This window comes from Scyliorhinus torazame, chromosome 3 (assembly GCF_047496885.1).
Source record: "Scyliorhinus torazame isolate Kashiwa2021f chromosome 3, sScyTor2.1, whole genome shotgun sequence".
Lineage (NCBI taxonomy): Eukaryota > Metazoa > Chordata > Chondrichthyes > Carcharhiniformes > Scyliorhinidae > Scyliorhinus > Scyliorhinus torazame.
The window spans coordinates 358,091,252-358,110,430 of record NC_092709.1 but is presented as its reverse complement, the minus strand read 5'-3'; the positions used below and the strand labels follow the sequence as shown (position 1 = coordinate 358,110,430).

General features: G+C 49.0%; 1 protein-coding gene across 1 annotated transcript in view; it reads right to left on the bottom strand.

The window, feature by feature from the left end:
* Positions 1-19,179, bottom strand: part of LOC140409438 (disintegrin and metalloproteinase domain-containing protein 9-like) — a 956,416-nt gene that overhangs the window by 521,791 nt on the left and 415,446 nt on the right. The window contains exon 16 of the mRNA XM_072497871.1: positions 13,490-13,567. Within this exon, the coding sequence (XP_072353972.1) occupies positions 13,490-13,567 (78 nt within the window). The remainder of the gene's footprint in view (positions 1-13,489; positions 13,568-19,179) is intronic.

Genomic DNA, 19,179 nt, shown 5'->3' with positions numbered 1-19,179 from the left:
GTGAGAGCAGCGGGAGAGTGAGAGCAGCGGGAGAGTGAGAGTAGCGGGAGAGTGAGAGCAGCGGGAGAGTGAGAGCAGCGGGAGAGTGAGAGCAGCGGGAGAGTGAGAGCAGCGGGAGAGTGAGAGCAGCGGGAGAGTGAGAGCAGCGGGAGATTGAGAGCAGCGGGAGATTGAGAGCAGCGGGAGATTGAGAGCAGCGGGGGCAGCGGGAGAGTGAGCGCAGGGGGAGAGTGGGAGCAGGGGGAGAGTGGGAGCAGGGGGAGAGTGGGAGCAGGGGGAGAGTGGGAGCAGGGGGAGATTGGGAGCAGCGGGAGATTGGGAGCAGCGGGAGATTGGGAGCAGCGGGAGATTGGGAGCAGCGGGAGATTGAGAGCAGCGGGAGATTGAGAGCAGCGGGGGCAGCGGGAGAGTGAGCGCAGGGGGAGAGTGGGAGCAGTGGGAGAGTGGGAGCAGCGGGAGAGTGTGAGCAGGGGGAGAGTGGGAGCAGGGGGTGAGTGGGAGCAGGGGGAGAGTGGGAGCAGGGGGAGAGTGGGAGCAGGGGGTGAGTGGGAGCAGGGGGTGAGTGGGAGCAGGGGGTGAGTGGGAGCAGGGGATGAGTGGGAGCAGGGGGTGAGTGGGAGCAGGGGGTGAGTGAGAGCAGGGGGAGAGTGAGAGCAGGGGGAGAGTGAGAGAAAGGGGAGAGTGAGAGCAGGGGGAGAGTGAGAGCAGGGGGAGAGCGAGAGCAGGGGGAGAGTGAGAGCAGGGGGAGAGTGAGAGCAGGGGGAGAGTGGGAGCAGGGGCAGAGTGGGAGCAGGGGGTGAGTGGGAGCAGGGGGTGAGTGGGAGCAGGGGGTGAGTGAGCGCAGGGGGAGAGTGAGAGCAGGGGGAGCGTGAGAGCAGGGGGAGAGTGGAAGCAGGGAGAGTGTGGCAGGAGCGGGAGAGTGGGAGCAGGGGGTGAGTGAGAGCAGGGGGTGAGTGAGAGCAGGGGGTGAGTGAGAGCAGGGGGAGAGTGGAAGCAGGGAGAGTGGGAGCAGGGGGAGAGTGAGAGCAGCGCGAGAGTGAGAGCAGGGGGAGAGTGGAAGCAGGGAGAGTGTGGCAGGAGCGGGAGAGTGGGAGCAGGGGGAGATTGAGAGCGGCATAGTATCATGGAATAGGCTGATACAATCCATAACCTGCAGAGATTGACCATTTGCCCCATTCTCACCGACCCTCTGAAAGAGCAGCCTACCGAGGCTCAATCGAGCACCCTATGACCGTGACACTACCGAGGCGCAGTTTAGGTTGTCCGATCCACCTAACCTGCACATCTTTAGACTGTGGATGGAAACCGAAGCAGCTGGAAAATCCAGAAACATGGAGAACGTACAAACTCCACAGAGAGAGTCACATAGAACATAGAACATAGAAAATACAGCACACAACAGGCCCTTCGGCCCACGATGTTGTGCCGAACCTTTGTCCTAGATTAATCATAGATTATCATTGAATTTACAGTGCAGGAGGAGGCCATTCTGTCCTTTGAGTCTGCACCGGCTCTTGGAAAGAGCTCCCTAGCCAAACTCAACACCTCCACCCAACACCAAGGGCAATTTGGACATTAAGGGCAATTTATCATTGGCCAATTCACCTAACCCGCACATCTTTGGACTGTGGGAGGAAACCGGAGCACCCGGAGGAAACCCACGCAGACACGGGGAGGACGTGCAGACTCCGCACAGACAATGACCCAAGCCGGAATCGAACCTGGGACCATGGAGCTGTGAAGCAATTGCGCTATCCACAATGCTACCGTGCTGCCCTTAAGAACAAATAAATCTACACTATATCATTTTACCGTAATCCATGTACCTATCCAATAGCTGCTTGAAGGTCCCTAATGTTTCCGACTCAACTACTTCCACAGGCAGTGCATTCCATGCCCCCACTACTCTCTGGGTAAAGAACCTACCTCTGATATCCCTCCTATATCTTCCACCTTTCACCTTAAATTTATGTCCCCTTGTAATGGTTTGTTCCACCCGGGGAAAAAGTCTCTGACTATCTACTCTATTTATTTCCCTGATCATCTTATAAACCTCTATCAAGTCGCCCCTCATCCTTCTCCGCTCTAATGAGAAAAGGCCCAGCACCCTCAACCTTTCCTCGTAAGACCTACTCTCCATTCCAGGCAACATCCTGGTAAATCTTCTTTGCACCTTTTCCAGAGCTTCCACATCCTTCCTAAAATGAGGCGACCAGAACTGTACACAGTACTGCAAATGTGGCCTTACCAAAGTTTTGTACAGCTGCATCATCACCTGACGGCTCTTAAATTCAATCCCTCTGTTAATGAACGCGAGCACACCATAGGCCTTCTTCACAGCTCTATCCACTTGAGTGGCAACTTTCAAAGATGTATGAACATAGACCCAAGATCTCTCTGCTCCTCCACATTGCCAAGAACTCTACCGTTAACCCTGTATTCCGCATTCATATTTGTCCTTCCAAAATGGACAACCTCACACTTTTCAGGGTTAAACTCCATCTGCCACTTCTCAGCCCAGCTCTGCATCCTATCTATGTCTCTTTGCAGCCGACAACAGCCCTCCTTACTATTCACAACTCCACCAATCTTCGTATCGTCTGCAAATTTGCTGACCCACCATTCAACTCCCTCATCCAAGTCATTCATGAAAATCACAAACAGCAGAGGACCCAGAACTGATCCCTGCGGTACGCCACTGGTAACTGGAATCCAGGCTGAATATTTGCCATCCACCACCACTCTCTGACTTCTATCGGTTAGCCAGTTTGTTATCCAACTGGCCAAATTTCCCACTATCCCATGCCTCCTTACTTTCTGCATAAGCCTACCATGGGGAACTTTATCAAATGCCTTACTAAAATCCATGTACACTACATCCACTGCTTTACCTTCATCCACATGCTTGGTCACCTCCTCAAAGAATTCAATAAGATTTGTAAGGCAAGACCTACCCCTCACAAATCCGTGCTGACTATCCCTAATCAAGCAGTGTCTTTCCAGATGCTCAGAAATCCTATCCTTCAGTACCCTTTCCATTACTTTGCCTACCACCGAAGTAAGACTAACTGGCCTGTAATTCCCAGGGTAATCCCTAGTTCGTTTTTTGAACAGGGGCACGACATTCGCCACTCTCCAATCCCCTGGCACCACCCCTGTTGACAGTGAGGACGAAAAGATCATTGCCAACGGCTCTGCAATTTCATCTCTTGCTTCCCATAGAATCCTTGGATATATCCCGTCAGGCCCGGGGGACTTGTCTATCCTCAAGTTTTTCAAAATGCCCAACACATCTTCCTTCCTAACAAGTATTTCCTCGAGCTTACCAATCTGTTTCACACTGTCCTCTCCAACAATATCGTCCCTCTCATTTGTAAATACAGAAGAAAAGTACTCGTTCAAGACCTCTCCTATCTCTTCAGACTCAATACACAATCTCCCGCTACTGTCCTTGATCGGACCTACCCTCGCTCTAGGCATTCTCATATTTCTCACATATGTGTAAAAGGCCTTGGGGGTTTCCTTGATCCTACCCGCCAAAGATTGTTCATACCCTCTCTTAGCTCTCCTAATCCCTTTCTTCAGTTCCCTCCTGGCTATCTTGTATCCCTCCAATGCCCTGTCTGAACCTTGTTTCCTCAGCCTTACATAAGTCACCTTTTTCCTCTTAACAAGACATTCAACCTCTCTTGTCAACCATGGTTCCCTCACTCGACCATCTCTTCCCTGCCTGACAGGGACATACATATCAAGGACACGTAGCACCTGTTCCTTGAACAAGTTCCACATTTCACTTGTGTCCTTCCCTGCCAGCCTATGTTCCCAACTTATGCACTTCAATTCTTGTCTGACAACATCGTATTTACCCTTCCCCCAATTGTAAACCTTGCCCTGTTGCACGTACCTATCCCTCTCCATTACTAAAGTGAAAGTCACAGAATTGTGGTCACTATCTCCAAAATGCTCCCCCACTAACAAATCTATCACTTGCCCTGGTTCATTACCCAGTACTAAATCCAATATTGCCCCTCCTCTGGTCGGACAATCTACATACTGTGTTAGAAAAGCTTCCTGGACACACTGCACACACACCATCCCATCCAAACTATTTGATCTAAAGAGTTTCCACTCAATATTTGGGAAGTTAAAGTCGCCCATGACTACTACCCTATGACCTCTGCACCTTTCCAAAATCTGTTTCCCAATCTGTTCCTCCACACCTCTGTTACTATTGGGGGGCCTATAGAAAACTCCTAACAAGGTGACTGCTCCTTTCCTATTTCTGACTTCAACCCATACTACCTCAATCGGGTGATACTCCTCGAACTGCCTTTCTGCAGCTGTTATACTATCTCTAATTAATAATGCCACCACCCCCCCCCACCTCTTTTACCACCCTCCCTAATCTTATTGAAACATCTATAACCAGGGACCTCCAACAATCATTTCTGCCCATCTTCTATCCAAGTTTCCGTGATGGCCACCACATCGTAGTCCCAAGCACCGATCCATGCCTTAAGTTCACCCACCTTGTTCGTGATGCTTCTTGCGTTGAAGTATACACACTTAAACCCATCTCCGTGCCTGCAAGTACTCTCCTTTGTCAGTGTTCCCTTCCCCACTGCCTCATTACACGCTTTGGCGTCCTGAATATCGGCTACCTTAGTTGCTGGACTACAAATCCGGTTCCCATTCCCCTGCCAAATTAGTTTAAACCCTCCCGAAGAGTACTAGAAAACCTCCCTCCCAGGATATTGGTGCCCCTCTGGTTCAGATGCAATCCGTCCTGCTTGTACAGGTCCCACCTTCCCCAGAATGCGCTCCAATTATCCAAATACCTGAAGCCCTCCCTCCTACACCATTCCTGCAGCCACGTGTTCAACTGCACTCTCTCCCTATTCCTAGCCTCGCTATCACGTGGCACCGGCAACAAACCAGATATGACAACTCTGTCTGTCCTGGCTTTTAACCTCCAGCCTAACTCCCTAAACTTGCTTATTACCTCCACACCCCTTTTCCTACCTATGTCGTTGGTACCAATGTGCACCACGACTTCTGGCTGCTCCCCCTCTCCCTTAAGGATCCTGTAGACACGATCCGAGACATCCCTGGCCCTGGCACCCGGGAGGCAACATACCTTCCGGGAGTCTCGCTCGCGACCACAGAATCTCCTATCTATTCCCCTAACCATTGAATCTCCTACAACTATTGCTTTTCTATTCTCCCCCTTCCCTTCTGAGCCCCAGAGCCAGACTCAGTGCCAGAGACCTGGCCGCTAGGGCCTTCCCCCGGTAGGTCATCTCCCCCAACAGCATCCAAAACGGTATACTTGTTTTGAAGGGGAACGGCCACGAGGGATCCCTGCACTGTCTGCCTGTTTGTTTTTTTTCCTCCTGACTGTAACCCAGCTATTCTTGTCCTGTACCTTGGGTGTGATTACCTCCCTGTAACTCTTCTCAATCACCCCCTCTGCCTCCCGGATGATCCGAAGTTCATCCAGCTTCAGCTCCAGTTCCCTAACACGGTCTTTGAGGAGCTGAAGTTGGGTGCACTTCCCGCAGGTATAGTCAGTGGGGACACCGGTGGTAGCCCTCACCACCCACATCCTACAGGAGGAGCATGTAACTGGCCTAGCCTCCATCCCCTCTTACCTTACAGAATATAGCTGCCGTGTGGACTAACTAGATCTCCGCCCTCCGACTCTGCTCCCAGTCAGCTACACTTCCTGTAAACTCCTGGCTCTCTTCGCACTCTTTGCGGAAATGTCGGAAACAAAATGAAAGGAGCACCTTACTCCCTGCTCACCTAACTCCCTCGGTCACCAAACTCTCACTATCGCACTCAAAAAGCACCAAATTCAGCACTCCCTCGGTCACCAAACTCTCACTATCGCACTCAAAAAGCACCAAATTCAGCACTCAGTGCTGTAGGTTATAATCAAACCCGTGCCCCTGGCTCTGTTAGTCAGCAGTGCTAACCACTTTTCCACCGGCTGGCAGGAAATATGCACCAAATTTGAAAAAAGAAGAACATTTTATCAAAACGAATTCGTTAACCAAGTAGAGGAGTAGCTAAACTGGTGGGCGGTGATTCGTGCATTTGCCATTTCATATTTATCGTAGAAATCTAGCGTTAGAGATCAATAGTGATTGTAACTTAATTTAATGTGTATTTATTTCAAATGAATTAATTACTGCTAGAAATGGCAGTTGGCGGGGTAACGTGGTTCACCTGTGAGATGTGGGAAAACAGTCACATTCCAGAATTCCGGAGCACTTCATCTGCAGGAAATGTACCCAATTGCAGCTCCTCACAGATCACATGGATCAGTTGGAACAGCGATTAAATGCACTTAGGAGCATGCAAGTGGCAGAAAGCGTCTTAGGCAGGAGTCTTAGAGATGTGGTCAGACCCAAGGGGCAGGCAGATAAATGGGTGGCCGCTAGACGAGACAGGCAGTCGGCGCAGGAATCTCCTGTCGTCATCACCCAATCTCACAAGTATATCCTTTTGGATACTGTTGGGGTGCGAGGGGGGTGGGGGGGGAGGGGGGGGGGGTGGCTGATCAGAGACAAACAACAGCAGCAGCCGCAGCAGTGGCCCACAGTTTGCCCTGTTGTTAAGAAGAGAGGGTCAAAGGGCAGAAGAGCAATAGTCAAAGGAACTCCATAGTCAGGGGTACAGGTAGGAGCTTTTGTGGCTGTCAAAGAGACTCCAGAATGGTATGTTTCATCCCTGGTGCCAGGGTCAAGGATGTCACTGGACGGCTGCAAGGCATCCTGAAGGGGGACGGTGATAAAGCAGAGATCATGGTACATGTTGGTACCAATTACATAAGTAGAAAGAGGGATGACGTCTTGCATCAGGTATCAGGGATCTCGGCAATAGACTAAAATGCAGGACCTTTCGGGTTGTAATCTTTGGATTACTCCCACTGCCACGTGCTTGCGAGTATAGGAATAGGAGAATAGTGCAGATGAATGCGTGGCTTAAGAGTTGGTGCAGGGGGGAGGGTTTTAGGTGGGACCTGTACAAGCGGGACGTTCTACATCTAAACCAGAGCGGGACTAATATCATTGCTGGTGGGTTTACTAGTGCTGTTGGGAGGAGTTTAAACTAATTTGGAAGGGGGAGGGGACGCAGACTGTAAGCAGAATAGGGACACAGCATAACACAGAAAATCAGTCAGGTCAGAGGGAATACAGCGGTAGTAGGTTTCAAGGGTTAAAACGAGGCTGGATGGCCCCTACTTTAATGGCAGGAGTATTACAGGTAAAACGGATGAGTTAATGGAGAGAGTTAGAACGTGGAATTGCGATATAGTAGCCATCACAGAGATATGCTTGAGGAACGGGCAGGATTGGCAGCTCAACATCCCGGGACATAGAATCTTCAGGCGAGACAGAGGACGGGTATGAGAGGAGGAGGCATTGCATCATTAGTTTAGGAAGCAATGAATGCAGTAAGGAGAGATGATATCTTGGAAGGGGCATCAAATGAAGCTGCTACATTGCTAGGTGTTTATTATAGACCCCCCCCCCCCCAGATAGTCAGCGGGAAATGAGGAGCAAATATGTGTGCAATTAGCAGAGGGGTACGTAAATATTTCAACTTTCCCAAATTGGTGAGGTCACAGCTGGAGAATTGTATGTAATTCTCGTAGCCACATTATAGGAAGGATGTGATTGCACTGGAGGGGGTGCAGAGGAGATACACCAGGATGCCTGGGATGGAGCATTAAAATTATAAAGAGAGGTTGGATAGGCCTGGGTTGTTTTCGCTGGAGCAGAGAAGACTGAGGGGCGACCTGATCGAGGTGGACAAGATTATGAGGGGCCTGGACAGGGTGGATAGGGAGCAGCTGTTCCCCTTAGTTGAAGGGTCAGTTACGAGGGGGTGGTGGCGGTGAGGGGCAGGCTGTTTAGGGCGGATTTGAGGAAAAAACTTTTTCCCCAGATGGTGGTGAGGGTCTGGAACGCCCGGCCTGGGAGGGTGGGAGAGGCCGGTTACCTCACATCCTTCAAAAAGTATCTGAATGAGCACTTAGCACATCTTAACATTCCAGGCTACGGGTCAAGTGTTGGCAAATGGGATCAGGTGGGCAGGTCAGGTGTTTTTCATGCATTGGAGCAGATTCGATGGGCCGAATGGCCTTTTCTGCACTGTATTATTGTGTGATTCAGTCATCACTGTGGATTGAAGATCCTTGTCTCCGAGTCAGTGAGCTGGAGACTGAGATACGGACACTGTGATGCATCGGGAAGGGGACAGTTACCTGACCACATTCTACCAGGCAGCACTCCGACACCCTTGGGTCGGGCCTTCTGATTTAGTCAGTGGCCAGGGACAGGAGTGTGCAGCTATGAGTGAGGTGACGCACGGGGGGCCAGAACATAGACGTGGAGGAGACTCGGCCATCGCAATTGTCCAACTTGGTTTGAAGTATTTGCAGCTTTCATGAATTCAATTAATGGCTGCAAGGTGGAGAGGTGAACTGGACAGGACCGAGGAAGCCATTCACGTGGAGGTGAGAGGGATGCGGTCAGGCACAGTTAACAGCAATGGGAATGTAGTGGTAGGTAAGGGGACAGGGCAATTCTCTGCAACCGAGAGCTGGGATCCACAAAGCTGCCTGGCCTGCCACGTACTAGAGTTCAGAACATCTACTCAGGGCTGGGCAGGAGCTGGGAGAGAGAAAGTGGAAGGTCCAGTGCTTCAGATCGGGCCCAACAGCAGAGCTGGAACTGGGAAAGAAGTTCAGCTGATGGAGTATTAGCAGCTAGGGGCGTACATTAAACAGCATGTACCTCAAAGAGAATACTTTCTGGAATACTGCCTAAAGAAAAGCAAATCGGCAATGGGTCAATAACGTAAGAGTTACATGTGTGGCTCAAAGTTTGGATTGGGAAGATCGGGTTTAAATTCATGAGACACTGGTACTATTGTTGGGGAAATTGTTGAGGGAGTTGAAGGGTGGGTCAGTAAATTTGCAGACGATACGAAGGTTGGTGGAGTTGTGGATCATGAGGAGGGCTGTTGTCGGCTGCAAAGAGCTGGGATGCAGATCTGGGCTGAGAAGTGGCAGATGGAATTTAACCTTGAAAAGTGTGAGGTTGTCAATTTTGGAACGACAAATATGAATGCGGAATACAGGGTTAACGGTAGAGTTCCTGGCAATGTGGAGGAGCAGAGAGATCTTGGGGTCTATGTTCATACATCTTTGGAAGTTGCCACTCAAGTGGATAGAGCTGTGAAGAAGGCCTATGGTATGCTAGCGTTCATTAACAGAGGGATTGAATTTAAGAGCCGTGAGGTGATGATGCAGCTGCACAAAACCTTGGTAAGGCCACATTTGCAGTTCTGGTCGCCTCATTTTAGGAAGGATGTGAAGCTTTGGAAAAGATTTAAAGGAGATTTACCAGGATGTTGCCTGGAATGGAGAGTAGGTCTTACGAGGAAAGGTTGAGGGTGCGAGGCCTTTTCTCATTAGAACGGAGAAGGATGAATTGAAAATGAAAATGAAACTCACTTATTGTCACAAGTAGGCTTCAATGAAGTTACTGTGAAAAGCCCCTAGTCGCCACATTCCGTCGCCTGTTCGAGGAGGCTGTTACGGGAATTGAACCATGCTGCTGGATTGCCTTGGTCATCTTTAAAAACCAGCGATTGAGCCCAGTGTGCTAAACCAGCCCCAGGCTGAGGGGAAACTTGATAGATGTTTATAAGATGATCAGGGGAATAGATAGAGTAGACAGTCAGAGACCTTTTCCCTGGGTGGAACAAACCATTACAAGGGGACTTAAATTTAAGGTGAATGGTGGAAGATATAGGGGGGATTTCAGAGGTAGGTTCTTTACCCAGAGAGTCGTGGGGGCATGGAATGCACTGCCTGTGGAAGTAGTTGAGTCAGAAACATTGGGGACCTTCAAGCGGCTATTGGATAGGTACATGGAATACAGTAAAATGATGGGGTGTAGATTAACTTGTTCTTAATCTAGGACAAATGTCCGGCACAACATCGTGCCTGTTCTGTACTGTATGTTCTATGTTCTATGAAAGTGGGACCTGTACCATTGGGCTGGTCTGCACCTGAATCACGCTGGGACCAGTGTTCTGGCAAGAGAAATGGTGGTCAGAGTGTGACAGGAGGGGACAGAGTGGACACACCAAAAAGTCCACCAACGGATAAGGTGAGACATTACGAACAAAAATTAAAATAACTAAATGCTTTGTATCTGAATGACCACAGCATTCTTGACAAAACAGAGAAATCAACAGCACAAATAGAAGTAAATCTTCATGGAATCTTTACAGTGCAGAAGGAGGCCATTCGGCCCATCAAGCCTGCAGCGGCCTTCCGAAAGAGCCCTCGATCTAGGCCCTCTCTCCTGCTCTATCTGCCTAACCTTGTGCATTGACCATGGCCAAAGGACAATAATGTGTGAGTGGGATGGGTGGGGCGAGTTGGCAGGTGGAGTACAATGCTGGAACGTGTGAAGCTGTCCATTTTGAGTAGAAAATCAGCACATGATGTAAATGGAGAAAGGTTTCCAAACTCTGGGGTACCCTTCGTGGCCTGATCCATGAATCATGAAAAGTTAGTCTGCAGGTACAGCCTGTGATTGCAAAGGCAAATTGAATGCTGTCATTTACTGCGAAGGGAATGGAATATAAATGTCGGGACGTTTTGCTCGACTTGTACAAGGCGTTGGTGAGACACATCTATAGTACCGAGTACCGTTTTGGTCTCTGTGCTTAGGTGAGGCTATAAATGTGATAGACGCAGTGTAGAGAATGTGCCAAAGACTGAAACCTGGAGTGAAGGGATTATTTTTGGAAATGTTGTACAGGCTGAGACTGTATCCATTGGCGTTTAGAAGATTGGGCGATAATTTTATTGAAAGTTATACTATCCTACACTTCAAGGTAAGTGTCACATCTGCAATTATTTTCTCTGCCACTGTCTGGACTGCTCTCAAGCTTCCAGTCACGGTTGTCTTTACGTGGGGTCAGAAAAGGGGGGGGGGGGGCGGAGGTGGGGTCTGGGGGTGGGGGGTGGGGGGGTTCCTTTATGTACAGGGGTTCCTTGTGCGAGGGTCTCCCGATTACAGGATTACCTGTGGGGGGTCTCCCGATTACAGGCGTACCTGTGGGGGTCTCCCAATTACAGGCATACTTGTGGGGGTCTCCCGATTACAGGATTACCTGTGGGGGGTCTCCCGATTACAGGCGTACCTGTGGGGGTCTCCCAATTACAGGCATACTTGTGGGGGTCTCCCGATTACAGGCGTACCTGTGGGGGTCTCCCAATTACAGGTGTCCCTGGCCGGGTCTCCCTATAACAGGGGTCCATGAGGGTGTGCGTGAGGGTGGAGGGGAGGGGGGTCAGGTAGAGTGGTGGTGGGCAGGCAGTGCATTGTGGGTGAGGTGGCCCACAGTTGGGCTCAGTTGGCTGAATGGCTGGTTCGTGTGTCACAGCGAGGCCAGCAGCGTGGGTTCAATTCCCCTCCCTGCTGAGGTTATCCATGGAGACCCCACCTTCTCAACCTTGCCTTTCGCCTGAGGTGTGGTGACCCTCGGGTTAAATAGCCACCTTTCAGCCCTCCCCTCAAACGGGAAAGCAACCTGTGGTCATCTGGAACTACGGCAACTTTACCTTTACCTTTGCATCATTGGAGTTCTCCTCTGCAGAGAGTGGTGGAGACAGTGTCAATGAATATTTTCATGCGGAGGTACAAAGGTTGTGTAATAACGAGAGAGAGACAAAGATTACTGGAGGTAGGGGGAATATGATCAGATCAGCCCTGGGTATTATTGGATGGCGGAGCAGGCTCTCGGGGGCAGAATGGGTTGCTCCTAATTCGAATGTTGATTTGTTCACATCTTGGAGAGTTGCATCCTTGGACAAAGCTGCAGAAATGGGCAGGAATACGGTCAATGGAGGGATTGGAAAGGAAGGCGAACATTCCGACATGGCTGCGTTTGTTCACCGAGAGTGGAAATATAGGTGAGTGAGCAGAGTGTGCTCGGTTAGGGCAGGGGCAGAAGAGATTCGGAGAAGCTCAAGTTCACTGAAGGTGAAAGATGGACTTCCTCGGGCTGTGCTGGGATAGTCGAGTCTGGCAGTAACAAGACATTAATGAGGGCTTCAACAGCCGATGACCTGGGGCAGGGTGTGAGTTTAAATGTTATGGAGGTAGAAATACGCGGTCTTTGTGACATGTGCTTGGGTTTAAATACAATTTAGCTCAGCTTCTGACAAGCGACAGCAGGTTGGGTACAATTGGTGACAAGTGAAGATGGATAATGGCTTTATTATTCCCAATACCTGTCAGGATGGAACTGTCATTGTGGAAATCATACCAGCAGTCAGACAATTCAAAGTCAGGGTGGGATTGAGGAAAGTAGAGCTGGATGTTGTCGACCCACAGATTGACAAGGGGCAGTATGCTAATGACAAAAAGGCATCCCTGAGCTCTGGACGTTCCTGCCCTAAACCTCTCTGTCTTCCTCACTCTCCTCTTTTGGTGACATTCAAAAAAATAGAAACAACTTTGAGTAAATGTCACCTGTCATAAAATCTCCTTTTGTGTCAAATTGTGTTTGCTAACACTCCTGTGAACTGCATTGGTGAGGTTGAAAGTGCCATGTGGTTATCTGCAATTTGAATGAGTTTCCTCTACATTTTCAGGCATTGACCACATCAAAGAGATGTAAGTGCATTCCAAGCACTAAGTACATTCCAATCACTGTGGACAGCTCGCAATTCATTTACCATTACCTTTGGTTCTTTTATCAATTCTCTACCTTAACTCTTATTTCCGACCCTTTTACGAAGGGAAACAATGTCATAGGACCATAGAATTTACAGTGCAGAAGGAGGCCATTCGGCCTATCGTGTCTGCACCGGCCCTTGGACAGAGCACCCTATTTAAGCCCACACCTCCACCTTATCCCCATTACCCTGTAACCCCACCTAACCTTTCTGGACACAAGGGATAATTTAGCATGGCCAATCCATCTAAGCTGCACATCTTTGGACTGTGGGAGGAAACCGGAGCACCCGGAGACACGGGGAGAACTTGCTGACCCCACACAGACAGTGACCCGAGGCCGGAATTGAACCAGGGACCCTGGAGCTGAGAGGCAGCAGTGATAACCACTGTGCCCCCCCCCCCGTGCTGCTCCTTATTAACACTGATTATATTAAACAACCCCATAAAATCTCACTTTAATCTTCACAAATATAAAGACTTCAGTTTCTCCTTAATCCTCATCTATCTGTCATTGTTACCATAACAATAAGATTCTTTTGCATCCTTTCCAAATCTTTGATATTTCTTCTGTAGGGTGATGCCCAGGATCAAATACATTGTTGCATCTGATACCAAATAAATAATCAATAGAGGCTGAGCATTTCAACATTATTAGTCCATTTTCCGCGACTAAATCTATCAGCATCATGAATGGAGCATGAATTGTTTCATACCCCATGATTATGGCATTTCTTGTCACAGTCATCAACTTGAAATACTATCGGATCTTCACATTTTTGGTCCTTGCAGACCTGTGCAATAGATAATTGAATAACAGTGTCAGCACGTTAGCAGTGTCATGAGGCTCTACAAATGGGCCAGTCAGGAATAATAACAATCTTTATTAGTGTCACAAATCGGCTTACATTAACAGTGCAATGAAGTTACTGTGAAAAGCCCCTAGTCGCCACATTTCGGCACCTGTTCGGGTACACAGAGGGAGAATTCAGAATGTCCAATTCACCTAACAAGCACGTCTTTCGAAACTTGCGGGAGGAAACCGGAGGAAACCCACGCAGACACGGGGAGAAGGTGCAGACTCCGCACGGACAGTGACCCAAGCCGGGAATTGAACCGGGACTCTGGCACTGTGAAGGTACAGTGCTAACCACTGTGCTACCGTGCCGCCCAGTATTCAGCTCCAGGTGGTTTGAATCCAACCCGGTTCCGAACAGGGTCAGGGTGCACTCATACAAAAATAAAATGCCACAGATGCTGCGCACTCGAAATAAAAAGGGAAACCGCTTGAAATACTCCGCAGGTCAGGCAGCAGTGGAGGGCAGAAATAGAGGGAATGTTTGAAAATCGAGAGCCAAACTAAATGTCGAGGATTCAGAGGGAAATTGAAAGAGAAATAAGAGCCGGAAAAAGGAAGCTTCAGCTGGAGGAACCATGTCGGCAAGCACAAAGACAACAGCTGGTCACTGAGCTGGGGAATTTGGTGGGCGAGGTGATTTTCAGGGTTAAAGGGCAGCACGGTAGCCTTGTGGATAGCACAATTGCTTCACAGCTCCAGGGTCCCAGGTTCGATTCCGGCTTGGGTCACTGTCTGTGCGGAGTCTGCACATCCTCCCCGTGTCTGCGTGGGTTTCCTCCGGGTGCTCCGGTTTCCTCCCACAGTCCAAAGATGTGCAGGTTAGGTGGATTGGCCATGATAAATTGCCCTTAGTGTCCAAAATTGCCCTTAGTGTTGGGTGGGGTTACTGGGTTATGGGGATAGGGTGGGGGTGTTGACCTTGGGTTGGGTGCTCTTTCCAAGAGCCGGTGCAGACTCGATGGGCCGAATGGCCTCCTTCTGCACTGTAAATTCTATGATAATCTATGAAATGTAAGAGTTCACCTCTTCCGAAATTTAAAGTTACATTTTCATTCAGCCTTCTGTCAGGAGTAAACAAGCTCCCTAGTGAAGTGGCAGCTGAAGTTAGTTGATCAAGTAGTGAGATTGAACGAGATTCTCCAGCCAGCGATGCTGCCTCATCCCTGTAGAGTTTCAACCGCTGTAAATGCACATGGCCGAACTAAGCAGACAAACTCTGTAAGCATGAAGACGGCAGCTCATCACAGAGTGCGGACAAAGGAATTGAATGAGTGAGTGAATTATTTTAAATTCAATTAATTTGATTACTAGGCCAGCATTTGCTGCCGATCCCAATTGCCCTTGAGAATGCAGTGGTGTGCGTTTCATAAATTAATTCACGGCATGTCGACAACGCTGACGGGGACAGCATTTATTGCCCATCCTGAATTGCCATTGAGAAGACAGCAGTGAGCTGATTTCTTGAACCGTTGCAGTCCATGTGGTGCAGGTGCACCCACAGTGTTGACAGGGAAGATAATAATAATCTTTATTAGTGTCACAAGTAGGCTTACATTCCCACTGCAATGAAGTTACTGTCAAAATCTCCTAGTCGCCACACTCCGGCGCCTGTTCGGGTATGACGAATGTGATATAAAATAGTTACTTTCGAGATATTAGTTAATGTAATGTAGAAATAAGCCACTTTGATTCTGGTTAGTTTATAGACAAAGGATTTTAGACCGCATGGAAAAAGCAGGAAGAGGTGTGTCTACGAGAGTGATGCTGGATTGATAGGGGCCGGAGAAAGGGATTGGAAATGAGCCAATCAGAATAGATCAAACAGGTCAGGAGGGACATAGGATGACCTATGGGCGTCGAGTATGTGAAACTTGATGCCATTTGAATGTATCAGTACTGATCTCTTTGTCTGGGACATTCACTTAGTCCCGGAGCTGCAGAGAGCAACATGTTATCTGTATCACTGTGGACTAAGTTTAGCTTGCAAGCTGAATAAAATAACTAATGTTATACCTGCAAATCCATCTCGACTTTTATTGAGGCCAGACTGACGGGTAAAGAAACTTGGGATTCAACATTTGGTGCCGAAAACCCGGGATTTCTCAGGGCGGTCCTGATCCAACTGCGAAATCAGAATTAGACTGATTATGAACAGGAGGATGGGGAACAAAGGGCCCTCAATGTAGAACTGGAAAACGACCGCGCATTGATTGTTCCCCTCTTCTTATCGTCTGATTAGTCTGGTCACTCGCAGTTGGCACAGAAAGACCGCCTCGACGAAATCAAAGGTCAGTCTGGGGATTAGCATTTTAATTGATGGGATTCAACAGGTACACTGAGGAAGAATTCAGAATGTCCAATTCACCTAACAACACGTCTTTCGGGACTTGTGGGAGGAAACCGGAGCGCCCGGAGGAAACCCACGCAGACATGGGGAGGATGTGCAGACTCCGCACAGACAGTGACCCAAGTGGGAATCAAAGCTGGAACCCTGGCGCTATGAAGCAACAGTGCTAACCACTGTGCTATTGTCACTGTGCCAGTTATCTAGAGGCCCTGAGGGCACCCAGGTTTGAGTGCCACCAATTTGAGTTTGTCGCTGGTGGAGGGATTGGATGTCTGTGGAAGGGGGAGCAATCAAATGGGCTGCTTTGTCCCGAATGGTGTTGAGCTTCTTGAGTGTTGTTGGAGATGCCAGGCAAGTGGAAATTATTCCATCACACTCCTGACTTCTGCCTTGTAGATGGTCGCGACACGACGGACTTCCAACAGAAACTCAGCACCCATGGACCAGTTGAACCAGGAACATTCCTCGTTACAATGGACGTCTCGGCACTCTACACCAGCATCCCCCATGACGACGGCATTGCTGCAACAGCCTCAGTACTCAACACCGACAACTGCCAATCTCCAGACGCAATTCTGCAACTCATCCGCTTCATTCTGGATCACAACGTCTTCACCTTCGACAACAAGTTCTTCATCCAGACGCACGGAACAGCCATGGGGACCAAATTCGCACCCCAATACGCCAACATCTTCATGCACAAGTTTGAACAGGACCTACTCACCGCACAGGACCTTCAACCGACGTTATACACCAGATACATCGATGACATTTTTTTCCTTTGGATCCACGCCGAAGAATCACTGAAACGACTACACGATGACATTAATAAGTTCCATCCAACCATCAGATTCACCATGGACTACTCTCCAAAATCAGTTGCATTCTTGGACACACTCGTCTCCATCAAGGACGGTCGCCTCAGCACTTCGCTTTACCGCAAACCCACGGATAACCTCATGATGCTCCACTTCTCCAGCTTCCACCCTAAACACATTAAAGAAGCCATCCCCTATGGACAAGCGCTCCGTATACACAGGATCTGCTCAGACGAGGAGGAGCGTAACAGACATCTACAGACGTTGAAAGATGCCCTCGAACGGGATATGGCACTCGACTCATCGATCGACAGTTCCAACGCGCCACAGCGAAAAACCGGACCGACCTCCTCAGAAGACAAACATGGGACACAACCGACAGAATACCCTTCGTCGTCCAGTACTTCCCCGGAGCGGAGAAACTACGTCATCTTCTTCACAGCCTTCAACACGTCATTGATGACGATGAACATCTTGCCAAGGTCATCCCCACACCCCCACTAGTTGCCTTAAAACAACCGCGCAACCTCAAACGAACCATTGTTTGCAGCAAACTACCCAGTCTTCAGAACAGGGACCACGACATCACACAACCCTGTCATGGCAATCTCTGCAAGACGTGCCAGATCATTGACATGGATACCACTATTACACGTGAGAACACCACCCACCAGGTACGCGGTACATACTCGTGCGACTCGGCCAACGTTGTCTACCTCATACGCTGCAGGAAAGGATGTCCCGAAGCAGGGTACATTGGCGAGACCATGCAGACGCTGCGACAACGAATGAACGGACATCGCGCAACAATCACCAGGCAGGAATGTTCCCTTCCAGTCGGGGAACACTTCAGCAGTCAAGGGCATTCAGCCTCTGATCTCCGGGTAAGCGTTCTCCAAGGCGGCCTTCAGGACCCGCGACAACGCAGAATCGCCGAGCAGAAACTTATAGCCAAGTTCCGCACACATGAGTGCGGCCTCAACCGGGACCTGGGATTCATATCGTATTACATTCATCCCCCACCATCTGGCCTGCAAAATCCTACCAACTGTCCTGGCTTGATACAATTTACACCTCTTTAACCTGGGGTTACCCCATCTCTGGATCTGTAAAGATTTAATCACCTGCTAATGCTCGCATTCCTAGCATTGTTCGGCATCTTTGAATTTGTCTATATATGTGTTTCTGGAACAGACCTCTTCATTCACCTGAGGAAGGAGCAGCGCTCCGAAAGCTAGTGACATCGAAACAAACCTGTTGGACTTTAACCTGGTGTTGTAAGACTTCGTACTGTGCTCACCCCAGTCCAACGCCGGCATCTCCACATCATTGTAGATGGTGGACAGGCTTTGGCGGGTTCAGCGAAATGCGGAATTAGAAATCTAATGATGAGCGTGAAACCATTGCCGTAAAAATTGACCTGGTTCATCAATGTCTATTAGGGAAGGAAATCTGCCACTTTTACCTGATCTGACTGACATGTGACTCCAGATCCACAGCACCATGGTTGACTGTTAAATGCCCTCTAAAATGGGCAATAATGGCATTCATTTCAAGGAATTTTGCCTCCGTTTTCACAGTGGAGGACAGTACCATTCCGATAGGAAGGGCAGTTCAGAGGTAATAGAAAGGATGGAACTTGGAACAATCAGCATCAATAGGGAAACGGTACTGAACAAACTCTGGGATTGAGGGCAGACAAGTCCCCAGTGCCGGATGGCCTACATCTTCGGGTATTAAAGGAAGTGGCAGCAGAGTTAGCAATGGAGAATCCCATCCATTGGATCCAATGTTTATAATATTCCAAAATTCCCTGGACACGGGAAAGGTTCCAGTGGATTGGAAAAATGCGAACGTAACGCCTTTATTCAAAAAGGGAAAGAGGTGGAATGTGGGAAATTACAGACCAGTTAGTTTGACATCTGTTGTTGAAAATTGTTAGAATCAATCATTAAGATCGTAATATCAGGACATTTGGAAAGTCAAATCGCTATCCATGAGAGTCAACATGGTTTTATGAAGGGCTAATCACGTTTGACTAATTTGTTTGAACACTTCAAAACAGATTATGGATAGGTGTGGAGGTCTCAGGGTAGTTGTCATGGGTGACTTTAACTTTCCAAATATTGATTGGAACATCTATAGGTCGAACAGTTCATATGGGGCAGTTTTTGTACAGTGTGTGCAGGAGCGTTTCCTAACACAATATGTGGATAGGCCGACAAGAGGGCGGGGGGGCACATTGGATTTGGTACTGGGTAATGAACCGGGCCAAGTGTTAGATTTGTTTGTGGGAGAGCACTTTGGAGATAGTGACCACAATTCGGTGTCTTTCACTCTTGTAATGGAGAGGGATAGGGCCATACGGCAGGGCAAGGTTTA